General features: G+C 29.8%; 1 protein-coding gene across 1 annotated transcript; it reads left to right on the top strand.

Moving 5' to 3' along the window:
- Nucleotides 1-2492: 2492 nt before the first annotated feature.
- LOC117167573 (endocuticle structural glycoprotein SgAbd-8-like) lies at nucleotides 2493-5198 on the top strand. The gene is made up of 3 exons (XM_033352613.1): nucleotides 2493-2544; nucleotides 4698-4980; nucleotides 5076-5198. The coding sequence occupies exons 1-3, from the start codon at nucleotides 2533-2535 to the stop codon at nucleotides 5186-5188; spliced, it is 408 nt and encodes a 135-aa protein (XP_033208504.1). The 5' UTR covers nucleotides 2493-2532; the 3' UTR covers nucleotides 5189-5198.
- The last annotated feature ends 9552 nt before the right edge of the window (nucleotides 5199-14750 follow it).

Genomic DNA, 14750 nt, shown 5'->3' with positions numbered 1-14750 from the left:
TCAACCCCACAACATCAAAAAATAGAAAAAATAATAGTTGATATGCCAACAAGAAAGATGTTTATTTGTAATGAAAAACAGTTGAATTAAATCAAAAAACAAATTTAAAAAACACGGTTAAATTCTCAAACAAAAAGGATGGCGTTTTAACATAATTGTTGAATTTTCAAAATAAATTATAAACGTTCACATATTATTTTGGGGGTGAGGGTATTTTTACCCGATTACGTAAAATTTGTCATTTATGAAATTTTTGCACCATCAACTTTGTATAATTCATGATAAAATTGATTTCTAAATGTCTCTAAACATAATTAATACAAGAGAAAATTTAAACTGTAAATAATTGTTTAGCAATCAGGAATAATTCTGTTCTTATACTTTTGGCTACACACTGTAATTTGTAAACTTTCAGTCATTTTCAAAGAGACAAGAAAAATTATTTTTAATAGGCTTGTTTTATTTTAAGAGAATAATTTTAAGTTTTGAAGATTTCAAAATGTGTAAAAAAAAGAACATGGAAGACCTTGAGACTATTTAAATTTTTTTTCAGGGCTTAGAAATTTTGTGGGTGAACTGAATTTTCCAATTTCACCATATTGCATAATTTTATAAAAAATTTGAGTGATTTTAAGGAATATTCAGATGTTTTGAAACGATTAAAAAACAATAAAAACTTGTGAAGACTTTTTAAGGATTTTGTAAGGTATAACGAAAATTAACAGATATTTTTTAAGTTTTTAAGAAAAATTAAAATAATTGATTTTTTTAAAAAATTAATTATTTGGAACAATTTCAAAACATTTCAAAAGATTAAAAAAAATCCTAGGAAGAATCTAAAAGATATTAAGGCCATTTATTAATTTTGCAGAATTTTACCAAATTCAGGAAAATGTTGAATAATTTTTTAACATTTTTAGAAGTTCTGGCAAGATTAAAAAATGAATTTTCTTGAGATTCGTGTGAACATTTTATATGATTTTTTTTATTTCATAAAATTTTCAAAAAGAGTGTGGAAGATTTTAAAGTAACGTGTTTTAATTTAGTAAGATGAAAAAATTAAAAATAAATCGAGTAAATTCAAGTATTATTTTAAAAAATGGAAGGGGTTCAAATAGAATTTTAAACTTTAAAATTTTTCTAGAAATGTAGATTTTCAAAGATTTAAAAAATAAACTTTAGAAGCTTTAAAAAATTTTTGAAAGGTTTCGAGAAAATAAACAAATTTACTTAAAATTCATGGGACAAGTAAGAAGATTATAAGTCCACTTTTTTACATTTCGAATGATTTTTCAATATTTTAAGAAAAATTCGAGTGCGTTAAAAATATATTTAAGAACTTAAGACATTTTTAATAGATTAGAAATATTTTAAAAACTGAAAACATTTCCAAAATTTTTTTAAATTCTTGGTTTCTTCCAATCTTTTAAATATCCTAAACATCTTTTAAAAATACTAGAATTTCTCCTAATATTTTGTAAAATATAGCAGGATAAAATAAAAAATCTTTCAAATCTGAAAAAAAATTTTTTGACACATCTGAAATATTTAAAATCTTTTTTAATTTTCTCAAGAATCTTATAAAAATTATATTGATATAAATTTAAGAACAATCTGATAACTGACTTATTATCTTGTTCTAAATTCTCGAAATTTAATTTCAGCTCGAGCTTAAGGTTCAAAAACTTTTAACACATAATTAGTTATTTGAAATTTCTATATTGTATTATGAAAAATATAATTTATAATTATTATAAAATTATTTATTTCTAGAAAATACTTCATCTTAAAAAACATATTTTTCAAACGACTATTATGTTTTAAACAGAATAAAAAAAATGTGACGTAACGGCGGTGAGGGGAGGAGGGTACAAACGAAATATTACGGTCTGTTAAAAAAATGTTACGTAATATGTGAACGCTCTCAAAGAGGTATTCTTCAAAAAAGAGGGAAAGACTGTGAAGTCTGTAATTAAATTTTTTATATATATGAGAAAGTAAATTTTTTAAATCAATTGCGTTCCCTTTCATGGTATCAGTGTCGTTTTCCCTTTCAATCAAAATGTAAAGCGTTTAATCATGATAAAAGTTGTTTTATCTTAAAACAAATTTTTAAATAATAATACGATATCAAGGTTTGTCTTCTTGAGGGTGGTCAGATTACCAAAAAGTTATTCTTTCAAGCGCTATTGCGAATTTCTCCCACACATACATATATACACATACATTTATTATGCATCTAATATTCTATCTCAGAAAGTAAAACCTCCAAGGATTATACAACCGATCGGATTGATCATAGGCTTCTAAAGGTCAAGGTGAGAAATAAATTTTGGTGAGAATCTCTCCCTGCCGGATTACGAATTCTGGTTCTTCGCAATTCGTTCTTTTCCTCTAGCCATTTGGGAGAGGACCAAGGGAAAGTGGGGTTTCGCGTTTCATATAAATTGGTCCACAGATCTCGACAGACATCAAACACATCTCAAACTCACCAGTTTCGAACAATCGCACCCACCGCCACCGATTCTCAACATGAAGTTCTTTGTGAGTTTTCTTTATTTGTTATACAAACCCTTTTTTTCGGCAAAAAATTCGGTCATTCTTTTTTTTTTTAAATTGCAAAACTAGTTCTAGTGATTTTTTGTGTTGGTGAGGATACATAATTTAGTTCGGTAAACCCAGGACATAACGGCATTTTATTAAAATTTTACTTTCTGTCCTGTAAAATGAAATAGGATAATATTTGAGCCTAAAATATGAATTATTAATAAAAATTCATTATAATTTAATTCACGATTCAGTAAGACATAATATAACAGGTAAATCAAGATTAACTGGCAGTATGGTAAAATGAGGTGAATGAAGGTGTTAATTTTCAGTTACTCAGGGTGGCCGCTGAATCTGGAAACTGGGAAATGATTAGCAATTTTGTGTTAACAGGAAAAAGGAGAACTAAGTGTGAATTTATTTTTTTTTCCCCGGAAATTTTACATATTTTTAGAAGTAAAATGTATGATCTTTCGAAGACTTAAACAATTAAAAATTAAATGCGCTTGAACTTGAACATTTTTCATAGAAAAAGGCTTACGTTGATCGACCGTAAAAATAAATAAATCATTTTTCAACTTGAACTGTAATACGAGTGCTACAAGTAGTACAATCTCTAATTTTAGAAGACGATTCTAAATCTATTCAAAATTTAACAATTTACAGACTTTAACGTTGAAAATTAAACTTTTTAAATTTCAAAGCCCTAGTAGTTAAATGAATTGAAACGTTTGACAGAAACTTTATAAAATAAATATATTAAATTTTTTAATATTTTCTAATTAATTGATTCATAATTAAACGCTTTGATTAAGTTTCAAATCCTATTCAAAATTTTTTTGTAGTTTAAAATATTCCATTTTCAACCCACTGAATTAGAAATTTCTTAATCAAAGAAAAATGATTTTTTTTAAATATTTAGTAATATTTGTCATGAAATTCTAAAAATTTCAGGGTGATAGTTTTCAACTTAGAACTTTACAATTTCAATTGTTTTCTAAATTTGTAATTGTTAATTGAAAGTGTTGAATTTGGGTGCACAAATAAGAATTGAGTAATTATTAATTTGAAACTACTTCAAATTTAAATAATTCCACTTAAAACAATTTATGCATAAAGAAATTTTACATTTCACAATTCAAATTTTGGAAGGAGAAGAAATTTTAGTATTTAATTTTTTTTCCGATTTCGAAGTCACTCTTTTACACTTTCATTGAGTTGAAAAAGGGCAAATTTTGTATTCTTAACATTTTTTAATTTGTTTTCAAGTATTTTCAATTGGAAAAGACCAATTTTTTCTTTTTAAGATTTTTGTTGAATAAACGTGGCAAATTTTGTGATGCTCCTTTCTCAACAAATTGACTGTTTTAATCTATTTTACTTCTATCTGTATTTTCTATTCCTTATACTACTTCTCTTTTATTTTTGTAACATTTCCTTTGTTCAATTGCATCTTTTTTGCGCTTGGGCTTTGAGTATTAATTAATATGTTTCCACTTTCGTTCTTTTATCGTTCTGTTATTTAGACTATTTAACAAAAATGTTGTCTCCCTTTTTGATTCCACTCCCCATTTTTTTCTTCTCACCTGTTTGAACTTCTTTTGCTTCTCTATGTGTTCTTCTCTTTAACATAAAAAATAAAAGAAACCAATACCAAGTTACGAAACACAAAGATTTCATGTGTCCCACTTTACCCTAGAGTTTTCCATTTCTGTAAAATTTTCTTTGTTTCATTACATTTATCTTTCCCCTGTGCTTGTCCTCGTATATTTCCACTCTCGTTCTTTAATCTTCTAGTTATTTGCACTATTTCTTCCTGTTTTTATCATTTTATTCTCGTTTCTTCATTCCTTTCCTCTTTTTTTTATTTTCTCCAATTTGAACTTCTTTTCCTTCTTCTCTTTAACATGGAAAATTAAATACTATATCACGGTGATACCAGCCGCTTTTTATTCTAAGAAACCAATAACAGGTCATGAAATGCAAAGATTTCGTGTGTCCCACTTTACCCTACAGTGTCTCCACCTTATTTTTAACAAGAAAAATTAATATAATTTGTGGAATTCAAGATATCGTGTGTCTTTTTCTGTCCCGCTTAACCACGCTTAATGGTAGATTTGGACTGAAAGTAAATTTTTATACGTTTTCAGATCGTAGCATTGGCCCTGGTTGCTGCCGCCAGCGCTCTTCCTCAACAACGGCAACAGACTGAACAACAACCAATCGCAATTTTGCGACAGGCCCAGGACATCAGTCCAGAGGGATCCTACCAATTCAACTACGAAACTGAGAATGGAATTCAGGCTAATGAAAATGGTGCAGCCGTAGCTCTTGGACCCAAAGGAGAAGTTGGAAATAGTGCTCAAGGATCCTTCCAGTACATCGCTCCAGATGGCACTCCCATCTCTGTGAGCTACAGCGCTAATGAAAACGGTATAATAACTAATGACCTGATAGTTTACCATTTGTTGATAAATTATTTTTCTTTTTGAGAGGCTAACTTACATGCATTTAATTTGTTTAACTAGGATTCCAGCCCCAAGGTGCTCACCTTCCAGTTGCTCCCGCAATCCCAGAACAGATCCAGAGGGCGCTCGACTACATCGCGGCTCACCCACAGAAACCCGAAGACCAACATTAGGAATTATTTAAGATTTAAATTTAGCCATTGTTAAGTCAGAAAAATATATAGTTTATTTAGCTAGATATGCTTGTTCCTTTACCTTCACCCAGTAGATCTACAGTAAAATTGATTTTGATATTCTCATCTCAATGACATGCTATCGTTCTCGCTGTCTACATATTGAAAAACTTTTGAAAAAATAATCGGATTGGACTGGGCTTTAGCACACAGATTCAAGGTTCAATTAGAAAAATTGAGTTCATTAACCAGCTATTTTGGATAAAAATGCAAAAAGTTAGAGCATTTTAAACATTTTTGAGACCATTTTTTTAATATTTGAAAATTCTATGTACGGCTATTCGTAATGTTCGGAAAGTCGAACAATTTATTCATAAAAATTATATATATAATATAATTAAAAAAATAATAAATAACATTTTAAGCCAAGCAAAGCACGATATGAAAAAAAGTCCGGAGAAGAAAATCTTTACTTTATGAAAGCCCTACAAGATTATCATAACAAATTTGTTAGTATTTCTGACAAATAAAAATTTCATTTAACGTTTAAACTATGCAAGATACGAAACACATAAATAAATAAAAACTGATACAAGCAACGAAAAAAACAAAAAATGTAACGAAGATTTTACACCAAAAAAAGAGCTTTAAACTTGTTATTACTCGTTTTTTGACAGGATGCGTTGTTTTTATTTTAATCGTGAAAAATTATATTAAAAATTAAAAAATTCGATTCTTGGAAAAATGGCACAAGATATAAGAAAAAAATATCAGAAAAAAAGTTCAGCTCCCAAAATTGATCTATAAAGTTATTAAACATTTTTTTGTGGAACGCGTAGTTTTTGTTTTAATCGTAAAAAATTGAAATAAAAATTAATTAAAATTTTTGACAAAGGACACAAGCTATGAAAAAAGTGAAGACAAACTTGCTCACCCAAAAAAGAGCTAAAAATTTGCCTCGAATAATTTTTATAGGATCCGTAGTTTTTGTTTTAATCTTGAAAAATAACATTAAAAATAAAAAATGTTGAAAAACGACACAAGGTACGAAAAATAAAACCACCACTACTTCACGCTAGGATAAATAGTTTTGGTTTAAGTTGTAAAAAAGTAGCATTGAAAATAAACAAATAAAATTGATGGGAAAACGACACAAACCACAATAAAATGTTTAATAACAACATTGTGATAAGAATGTGTTCGTTAAAGCCGCAGCAGCTTTAAAAAAAGAGAATTTACAATGGTCAAAATGGTTGTCGATGCTTTAACCTTTAGTTTTTAATGATCTGCATGAGGTTAATACATTAATAATATTTTTGTACATTATCGTAGTTCAGTCAAATAAGCTTCCAAGAGATATTTATATAGTTTTTATTTACACATTCCTATAGTGTCTTTTACTTTTCTTATTTTTTATTTTCTGAGTAGACATTATTATTCAAGGAATATATTATGAAAATATATATTATATAATTGAAAATACATGCTATGTAAAAAATTATTTACATTATAATATTTATAATATATGATATACAGGGTAGGCACGCTAAGGCTTACATACATGGCGAACTTGGTTGCTAGCCGAATTGCACAACAGCAGGGAAAACCCATTGTACAGGGGCATTTTCATATTTCGCGCCTTTAAAATTGAAATCGGATCGGCCATTCGGTCAAGTCCGTGCATCTTTGGATCAAGTTTATCATAGATTCCATGGTTGCGTTCGAAATTTCAAATGGATACAAGTGTCAAAAAAATATAGGTTATGTAATATTATGGAATGGTTGCTGAGTGACAAATACTATTAATTGGTAATAATGTTGTGCGGTTTTATTGGGCGAAGAGTGAATTATGTTTAACGCTTATTTGCGGCATAAAAAAGGTATTTTATGAATAGACAGGATATTTTTTGAATAAATTGAAAAAAATATTACATGCAAAAATTCTAAATTGACATTACCTACAATTATTTACAGCGATTTGGGTAAAAAGGTGAATCCGAACATAACCTGGAAATAATGACAGATCGGCCCCCGGCATCTTTATTATACTTTCGATTGATTATTCTTTACCAAAGAAATGTTTTGTGGTTTTGTATGTTTATTACTGACAATTTCGGCAGTAATAATTTAAACAATACTCAATAATAATTTAACAAACATGAATTATTAATAATTTTAATAAGTGACACTTTATTCCTGAAATTAATAACTGATTTCCATTATTTTTTTTTCAAAGATCGATCATAGATAAATTCACATCAGAAAATGCAGATGGATTTGGTGCATTTCAGCTGGTTCATTTCAATAAACATTATTTGAAAACTGTTATTTCTAGACCTTATCCCAAGACTGGGGATTGATCAGCCTAAAATTAATTCTGATTCATTTCGATGATATAGGCTTATCAAAAAGATATCTCGAGGTAATTTAACTTGCTTTAATTTTAATTAATAAAATATTTAGAGATTTTATTGTATTTTAGAAAATGTTTTCTCTGGACTTCATCCTAAAATGTGGTTTAATCAACCATTAAAATAAATTAGAGACTCGTTGGTGATAGAATTGTATCAGAAATAAATCTAGACATACTATTTTAGGCCAGAATTGTTATTTCAATTTTTTAGAAATATAAATATAGGACAACATCCATCTAAAAATATGGCATCTGAAATAAAATTTACGAAATTGGTATCTTCATTTCTAATGGCATAATTTGTGCTTAAACGAGAACTCAATCAAATACACTTCCAAGTAGATTTGAATTACAATAAAAGATTTTTATTTTCTGATAAGGTACCAATAATCTATGAATTTAATATTCACACCTGATAAAATACATAATTATAGCAAAATTTCTGAAAAAATTGGAATAAAAATTCTGGCCCAAGATATCGCTTCTGCATTTATTTATGCTACACTCCTATTATCAAAGAGTCTCTAATTTATTTTAGTGGTTGATCAAAGCAAATTTTGAAATGCGGTCCAGGGAAAACATTTTTTAAAATACATAAAAATCTCTAAATAATTGATAAGTTAAAATTCAGGCAAGTTAAATTGCCTCGAGATATCTTTTTGATACACCTATATAATACAAATGCATTAGAATGATTTGTAAAGACTGAGCAAATGCCAGTTTGGAAATCAGATCTAGAGATAGCAATTTTGAATATAGAATAATTTCTAAAAAAAATGGAATAGCAATTCTGGGCTAAATTATCTTGTCTAGATAAATTTTTTAAGCAATCCTATCACCAACGAGTCTCTAATTTATTTTAATGGTTGATCAAACAAAATTTTAGGATAAAGTCCAGAAAAAACATTTTCTAAAATACAAAAAAGTCCCAATATATTTTATTAATTAAAATTAAGGCAAGTTAAATTACCTCGAGATATCCTTTTGATACATCTAAATCAACCAAATGACTCAGAATTAATTTTAGGCTGATTAATCCCCATTCTAGGGATAAGGTCTAGAGATAACGGTTTTCCAATAATGTTTATTGAAATGAACCAGCTGAAATGCACCAAATTGATCTGTATTTCCTGATGTGAATTTATCTATGATCGAACTGTGAAAAAAACAATATAAATCAGTTATTAATTTCAGAAATAATTTGTTACTTATTAACGTTATTAATAAGTCATGATTGTTAAATTATTATTAAGTAATTATTGTTTAAATTATTACTGCCGACACTGTCAGTAATAAACATACAAAACCACAAAACATTTCTTTGGTAAAGAATAGTCAATCGAAAGTATAATAAACATGCCGGGCGTCGATCTGTCATTATTTCCAGGTTATGTTCGGATTCACCTTTTTACGCAAATCGCTGTAAGTAATTGTAAGTTATGCTGATTTAAAATTTTCGCATGTAATATTTTATTTAATTTATTCAAAAAATATCCTGTCTATTCATAAAATACCTTTTTTATGCCGCAAATAAGCGTTAAACATAATTCACTCTTCGCTCAATAAAAGCGCACAACATTATTACCAATTAATAGTATTTGCCACTCAGCAGCCAATTCATAATGTTATTGGCACAGAAGAAAATTCATGTTTACTTCTCAGTCCACAAGTCTCACTTCATTATTAATGAAACGCTTTTATTATTTGTAATTACTACATAACATAACCTATATTTTTTGTCACTTGTATCCATTTGAAGTTTTGACTTGGTCAAATGGCCCATCCGAATGCAACTTTAAAAGCGCGAAATATGGAAATGCGCCTGTACAATGGGTTCTTCCCTGCTGTTGTGCAATTCAGGTAGCAATCAAGTTCGCCATGTATGTAAGCTTCAGCGTGTCCACTCTGTGTCATGATGTATTAATTCAGATAATTTATTAAGATTTATTATTCACATTTGTATGGCTCATCGGTGCGCTATTAGCGATTAAAACTTATATTAAACTTTATGGAAACATTGTGTTTACTTTTATAGAAATGTTGTGTAAATTTTGAGAAATATTTATTTAGAGTTAGATAAATATTTTATTTCCATATTTTGAAAACTTCCGTCAAAATTCTAGGAAAATGTACTTAAAATTTCGCACTAAATTTGAGCTAATGAACTTAGGAAAAAATCACTGATAGTTTTCGTGAAGTCTGTGTAAAATTTGTATCAATATTAATTTAAGTGAAAAAAATAATATTGGAAACATTATACATAAAAATATTTGTGCATTTTTCATATGCAATCTCACTGATACTCTCAGTCAATTTATTTTGAATTTGAAAACAAAAATACATCGCAACTATTTAGGCAAGTTTTTTGAAATATTAAATTAATATATTGCTTCTTTCACATAATTTTTATGCAAATTTTTAAAGAAACTTTCAACATATTTTTTTGGAGTTTATCGATTTAAGTTGACAACGAGTTCCGAGCGTAAAAGCGGGCAAATATGGTGTAGACGTTGTATTTGTTGAGAATTGTTCCTATTTGTTGTATGACACTTCGGATGTAGAAGAGGGCGGTGGTCGATTTTCTCGCTCTTTCTTTCGCAGGTTGTGTTAAATCGTTTTTTAGTACATTTTATTATTGCTCTCCCAGTGTGCACAAAACTATGAAAATTCCAAGAACGTCCTTGCGACGTTCCTAGGACGCCCTATGCCAGCCCAATCAACGTCTCTAAGACGTCCAATGTCCTAAAGATGACCTAAAGACGTCTTAAAGACATACAAGTTTTTGGGACGTCCTATCAAAATGTCCTATCAAAATGTGATCAATGGCAAATTTGTTCATATTTTCAGAGCGCGTCTTTTTAGTTACAGTGAACCTCTTCTATAGCACCGATTTCGGGGCTGACTGTGGGATGTAACTAACTCATTATAGCCTCCTCGGCTTTTGTTTGTTCACGCCTGACTGCTCGCCTGAATGACAGTCGCAGATCCCGCGCACCCCGCGCAGCACCTGTTACACCTACATGCGGCTCGGCGTCAATTCTCGGAAGGGTATTATTATATTAAAGGGTATTATTATATTAAAGGCAATTAATTTTTTTCGCATCTTGCATAGTTTGATTGCAAAATGGATTTTTTTTCTTATTTTTGGTACGATCAAAATTTAAATTTTAAAATTTTTGACATAATTTAAAAAGTTGTTATGATAATCTTGTAGGGCTTTCAAAAATCAGCGCTTTTCTTTCCTTGACTTTTTTTGATATCTTGCGTTGTTTGGCTTAAAATGTTCATTTTAGTTGTTTTTTTATTTTCAAAATGTTCTAACTCTGATATTTTTCTTTTCATAGAAAAAAGTCATTGGGATAAATTGTTTGAGTTTCTGAGTACTATGAATAACCGTAGACAGAATTTTGAAATCTTGAAAAAATGTTGTTTCAAAAATTTTCAAAATGCATCCACTTTTTGTATTTAATCCAAAAGTTTCGAAAGTTATCGTGTCTACACTATACAGACTACAGGCAGACATACCTTCATAAAAATAATTTTTGTCTGACTCAGGGGGTGTCAAAACGTGAAGATTTGATGAAAACGGACAAAGTGAAATTTTACATAAAACCAATACCTTCTCATTAGGATGAGAATGTAAAAAGGAGTTACAAAATGTTGAAGAAATCCTAATACAGAACGATTACACAAACAAATTGATAAAGCAATACGAAAATCCCGCTGTATTTCTCTCGGGATAATTGGCCGTGAAATTTATAAGCGAGGTCATCAACTTCGAAAAAAAAGATTCCTCTAAAGTGGAAACTTGAAAATCACTAAAGGATGCCTAAACTCTACACTTTATGACATCATGTACAAACTGACGATAAAAACAAGGTGCGAATCTATCACTAATTTCAGGGTACTATATACCTGCAACAAAAATTAGTCTTGGTAGTGTGAATGGTACCACTGCACAAAGTATCGTTTCCCTCGGATTTGGGGTACGAAACGTCACCTACTGCCAATTATTTTTCCAATTTTGGGACAACAACAATCGACGAGTTTCGTACCCTAAATACGAGCGAGATGGAACCGAACCTTGAAATTACCTGCAACAAAATTGACCCCATATTTTTTACTGTGCTAGATGAAAATTCGTCTTTCCTGATGAGTATTCTCTCATTAAATGAGTATAGAGATCACAGCTTCTCTGTTTCTCCCTCAATTTATGAAGTCCGCTTTGCAATTTCATAATTTTTCATTTGCGTTTTTCATTCACGTTGTGAAGTTCAGAATTATAGAAAATTGTAAGTCATCTGTCACTTATTTACCAGATTTAAATAAACCATAAACCCCTTCCTTGCTTTTTAAGCTTATGAATGTCTATTTTATTGTTAATGTTGTAAAATTTTTTCTCACAAATCTAATCTTCTACATTTTGATGAAGTTACAGAGGGTAATATGTTAATCGTACAAAATAAAAAAATTACAATTGAATTTGAGACGACGGTTGGGTAACAAATCTTGCAGGCATGTAAAATATTAAGATAAAAAATAAGCTTGACACAGTTATTATCATTCTTATCAATTTTAAATAATATATAAAGCCGTGCAACAGATACTGGTTGGTAGATAAAATAAATATATATTTTACAATTCTAATAGTTACCGTACATAAAGTTTTTCAACAAGTAGCTTTTGTGAGTTCTCTATCGTTTTCTTCTTTAAAAAATGAAGAACACCATTCTGTTCCTTACCTATATTGTTTCACTCAAATTTATATGCAAGTTTAATAATATTAATTTTGAGTGACAATATCTATTACTACGAATTTTCCCACAAGATTAACCAATGAACCAACTTTATGTCTAGTCTTACGGAAATTTTCGGACTGCAAGTCTTTCTAGTATTAGGTATTAATATTAAATTATTACTAATCGTGATTTTCTTCTAATTTTATAATTTTAAAATTTCAAAGAGATACCAAATATTTGATCATTTTAAAACTATATTCAATGGGGGAGCTGGAAATCGATTAAAGGCAACAGGGGGTTTGCAAAATTATGTTGTTACATCTTTCGCAAAATAATAATAAATTTAAGAAAGTTCAGTCATAGGATTCGTAAAATTTTAGACAATTGAGACTCCGGATTCAATAAAAACAAATAACATTTTACCGAGCGAAAAGGAAGTCCCTTGGAGGCTTAAAAACAAATTTTCAATTTCAAATTTTTAAAGGAAATACGCGGAAGTGAAATTTTATTGCGCATCTTTTCTCCTCTAGACAAAAAGGTACAGCTTTTGTAGTTTTCGAAATAAAGCCAAAAAACTGACTTTTTTAAAAAGTCGACCTTAATCCGTTTTTCACTTCAACTCGTGCTCAGTGCTTCAGTTTTTTAAATTTTTTAATGAAAATTTCAGGGAGTGTGCTTTAGGATGTCCTTCGATTGACAATGTAATGGAGCACGAGTTGAAGTGGAAAACGGATTAAAATCACTTTTTTTTTTAAAAAGTCAGTTTTTGGCTTTATTTCGAAAACTACAAAAATTACAACTTTTTGTCTAGGGGAAAAAGATGCGCAATAAACTTTCACTTCCGGATATGTCCTTTAAAAAGTTCAAATCGAAAATTTCTTTTGAAGCCTCCAGGGGACTTGCTTTTCCCTCGGTAAAATTTTATGTGTGCTTATTGAATCCGGAGTCTCAATTCAGCTTATATCATCATCTTTATTCACAGTTACTAGATTTTCAGACACATTGTATGTGTAAATTACGAATCTTGTAAGAACAAAATTTTACGGTTGGAGAAACTGAAACAGAAAAATATGAAAAGTTTTACGTCATTTAAAGCTAATTTATGAGAAATTTGCCACAATTTCATAATTGTATGAAAAAATTGTGAAAATTCAGTCCACGTAGTATTCCACCGATTCTTCACTGGAAAAAGACATCACATCCCAAAATGCTGTCAAGGCAGGAAACTTAAAACAATAGTTTTTAGAAATAAATTCTTGTATTTTCTTTAAATGAAAGATACTTTAGTCTAATTCAATTTTTAATCAACTCCCACGAAATCCTCCCAGGTTTCAAGGCCCAGAAAAATTGGTTTTTATCTCTAAAATTGAACAAACCTAATTTACATAAGATAAGAAATTTGATAATTTAAAAAAAAGATAATACATCATGTTAATATGACCAAATTGGACATGATATTAATCCAAACAATTATTTTTTTTTAATTTTAGAGATAAGAAATTAGCCAAAGTAGGCGCCTGTCTGCCTAAAAAAGACGGTTTTGTAGCCTATTAAGACGTTAATTAAATCGTTCAAACCTCTCCTTAATTTCAGTTTCCCTCCCTTAATCCCTCTACTTCCCCTTCCCTAACTTTTCCAGCTAACACTTCCCTTCTCCTACTTCCCTTCCACAGCTATCACTACCTTTCTAGCCCAACCCTCACTTTCCATGTGAAAACTTCCTAATTCCACCTTAATTCCTCTAACTCTCTTCAGAAACCTTAAGAGTCTCATGTGACTATGTGAACATTTGGTGAAGGTGTAATTCTATAGATATCAGGAAGAGGAACAATTTTGACCCTCAAATACAGTCGGGCTTCTGAATAAGAGCTCGCAGAGGCTGTCTGGCCAGGAATTTCTAAACAGTATGGTAATCGCACTCTCTACCGAATAGGTGACTCGCTCGAAAGGTAAGCGGATTTTTCAATAAGAGCCCTTCGACTCTTCTTAATTTTTTTCGTTCATATAGCACGTAAACGTTTGTTTGATACGTGTCATTCATTGCTATTTCTAAAAAAGATTGAACGGATCAATAAATGTAAAACAATGCACTTTTTATTATTATTTTTAATATTCGCGTTACCGAAACAAGAAAGTCATTAATAATCAAACTTCATCGAATGCGCTTAACCCTTGAAATGAATCCGGCGGCGTTCAAACCAAGGACGGTAGTGGGTTTAATGCTCGATCATGGACTAGACCCGGCGATCTTATTGAGAACCCTGCTACTGAGAAGCCTGACTGTAGAATTCATAGATTTCGTTTTTGCAGAGAAAAATTAGATTTTTAATCGATAAAGACGAAAAAACCGTTTATTATCAAAAACATGTGGTCCGATTTTTATCTTTCTTTAAAATAACAAGGGGTCAAC

This window comes from Belonocnema kinseyi, chromosome 2, assembly GCF_010883055.1.
Source record: "Belonocnema kinseyi isolate 2016_QV_RU_SX_M_011 chromosome 2, B_treatae_v1, whole genome shotgun sequence".
Taxonomy (NCBI): domain Eukaryota; kingdom Metazoa; phylum Arthropoda; class Insecta; order Hymenoptera; family Cynipidae; genus Belonocnema; species Belonocnema kinseyi.
The sequence above is the reverse complement of the archived record's forward strand: the minus strand, read 5'-3'. Positions and strand labels throughout refer to the sequence as shown.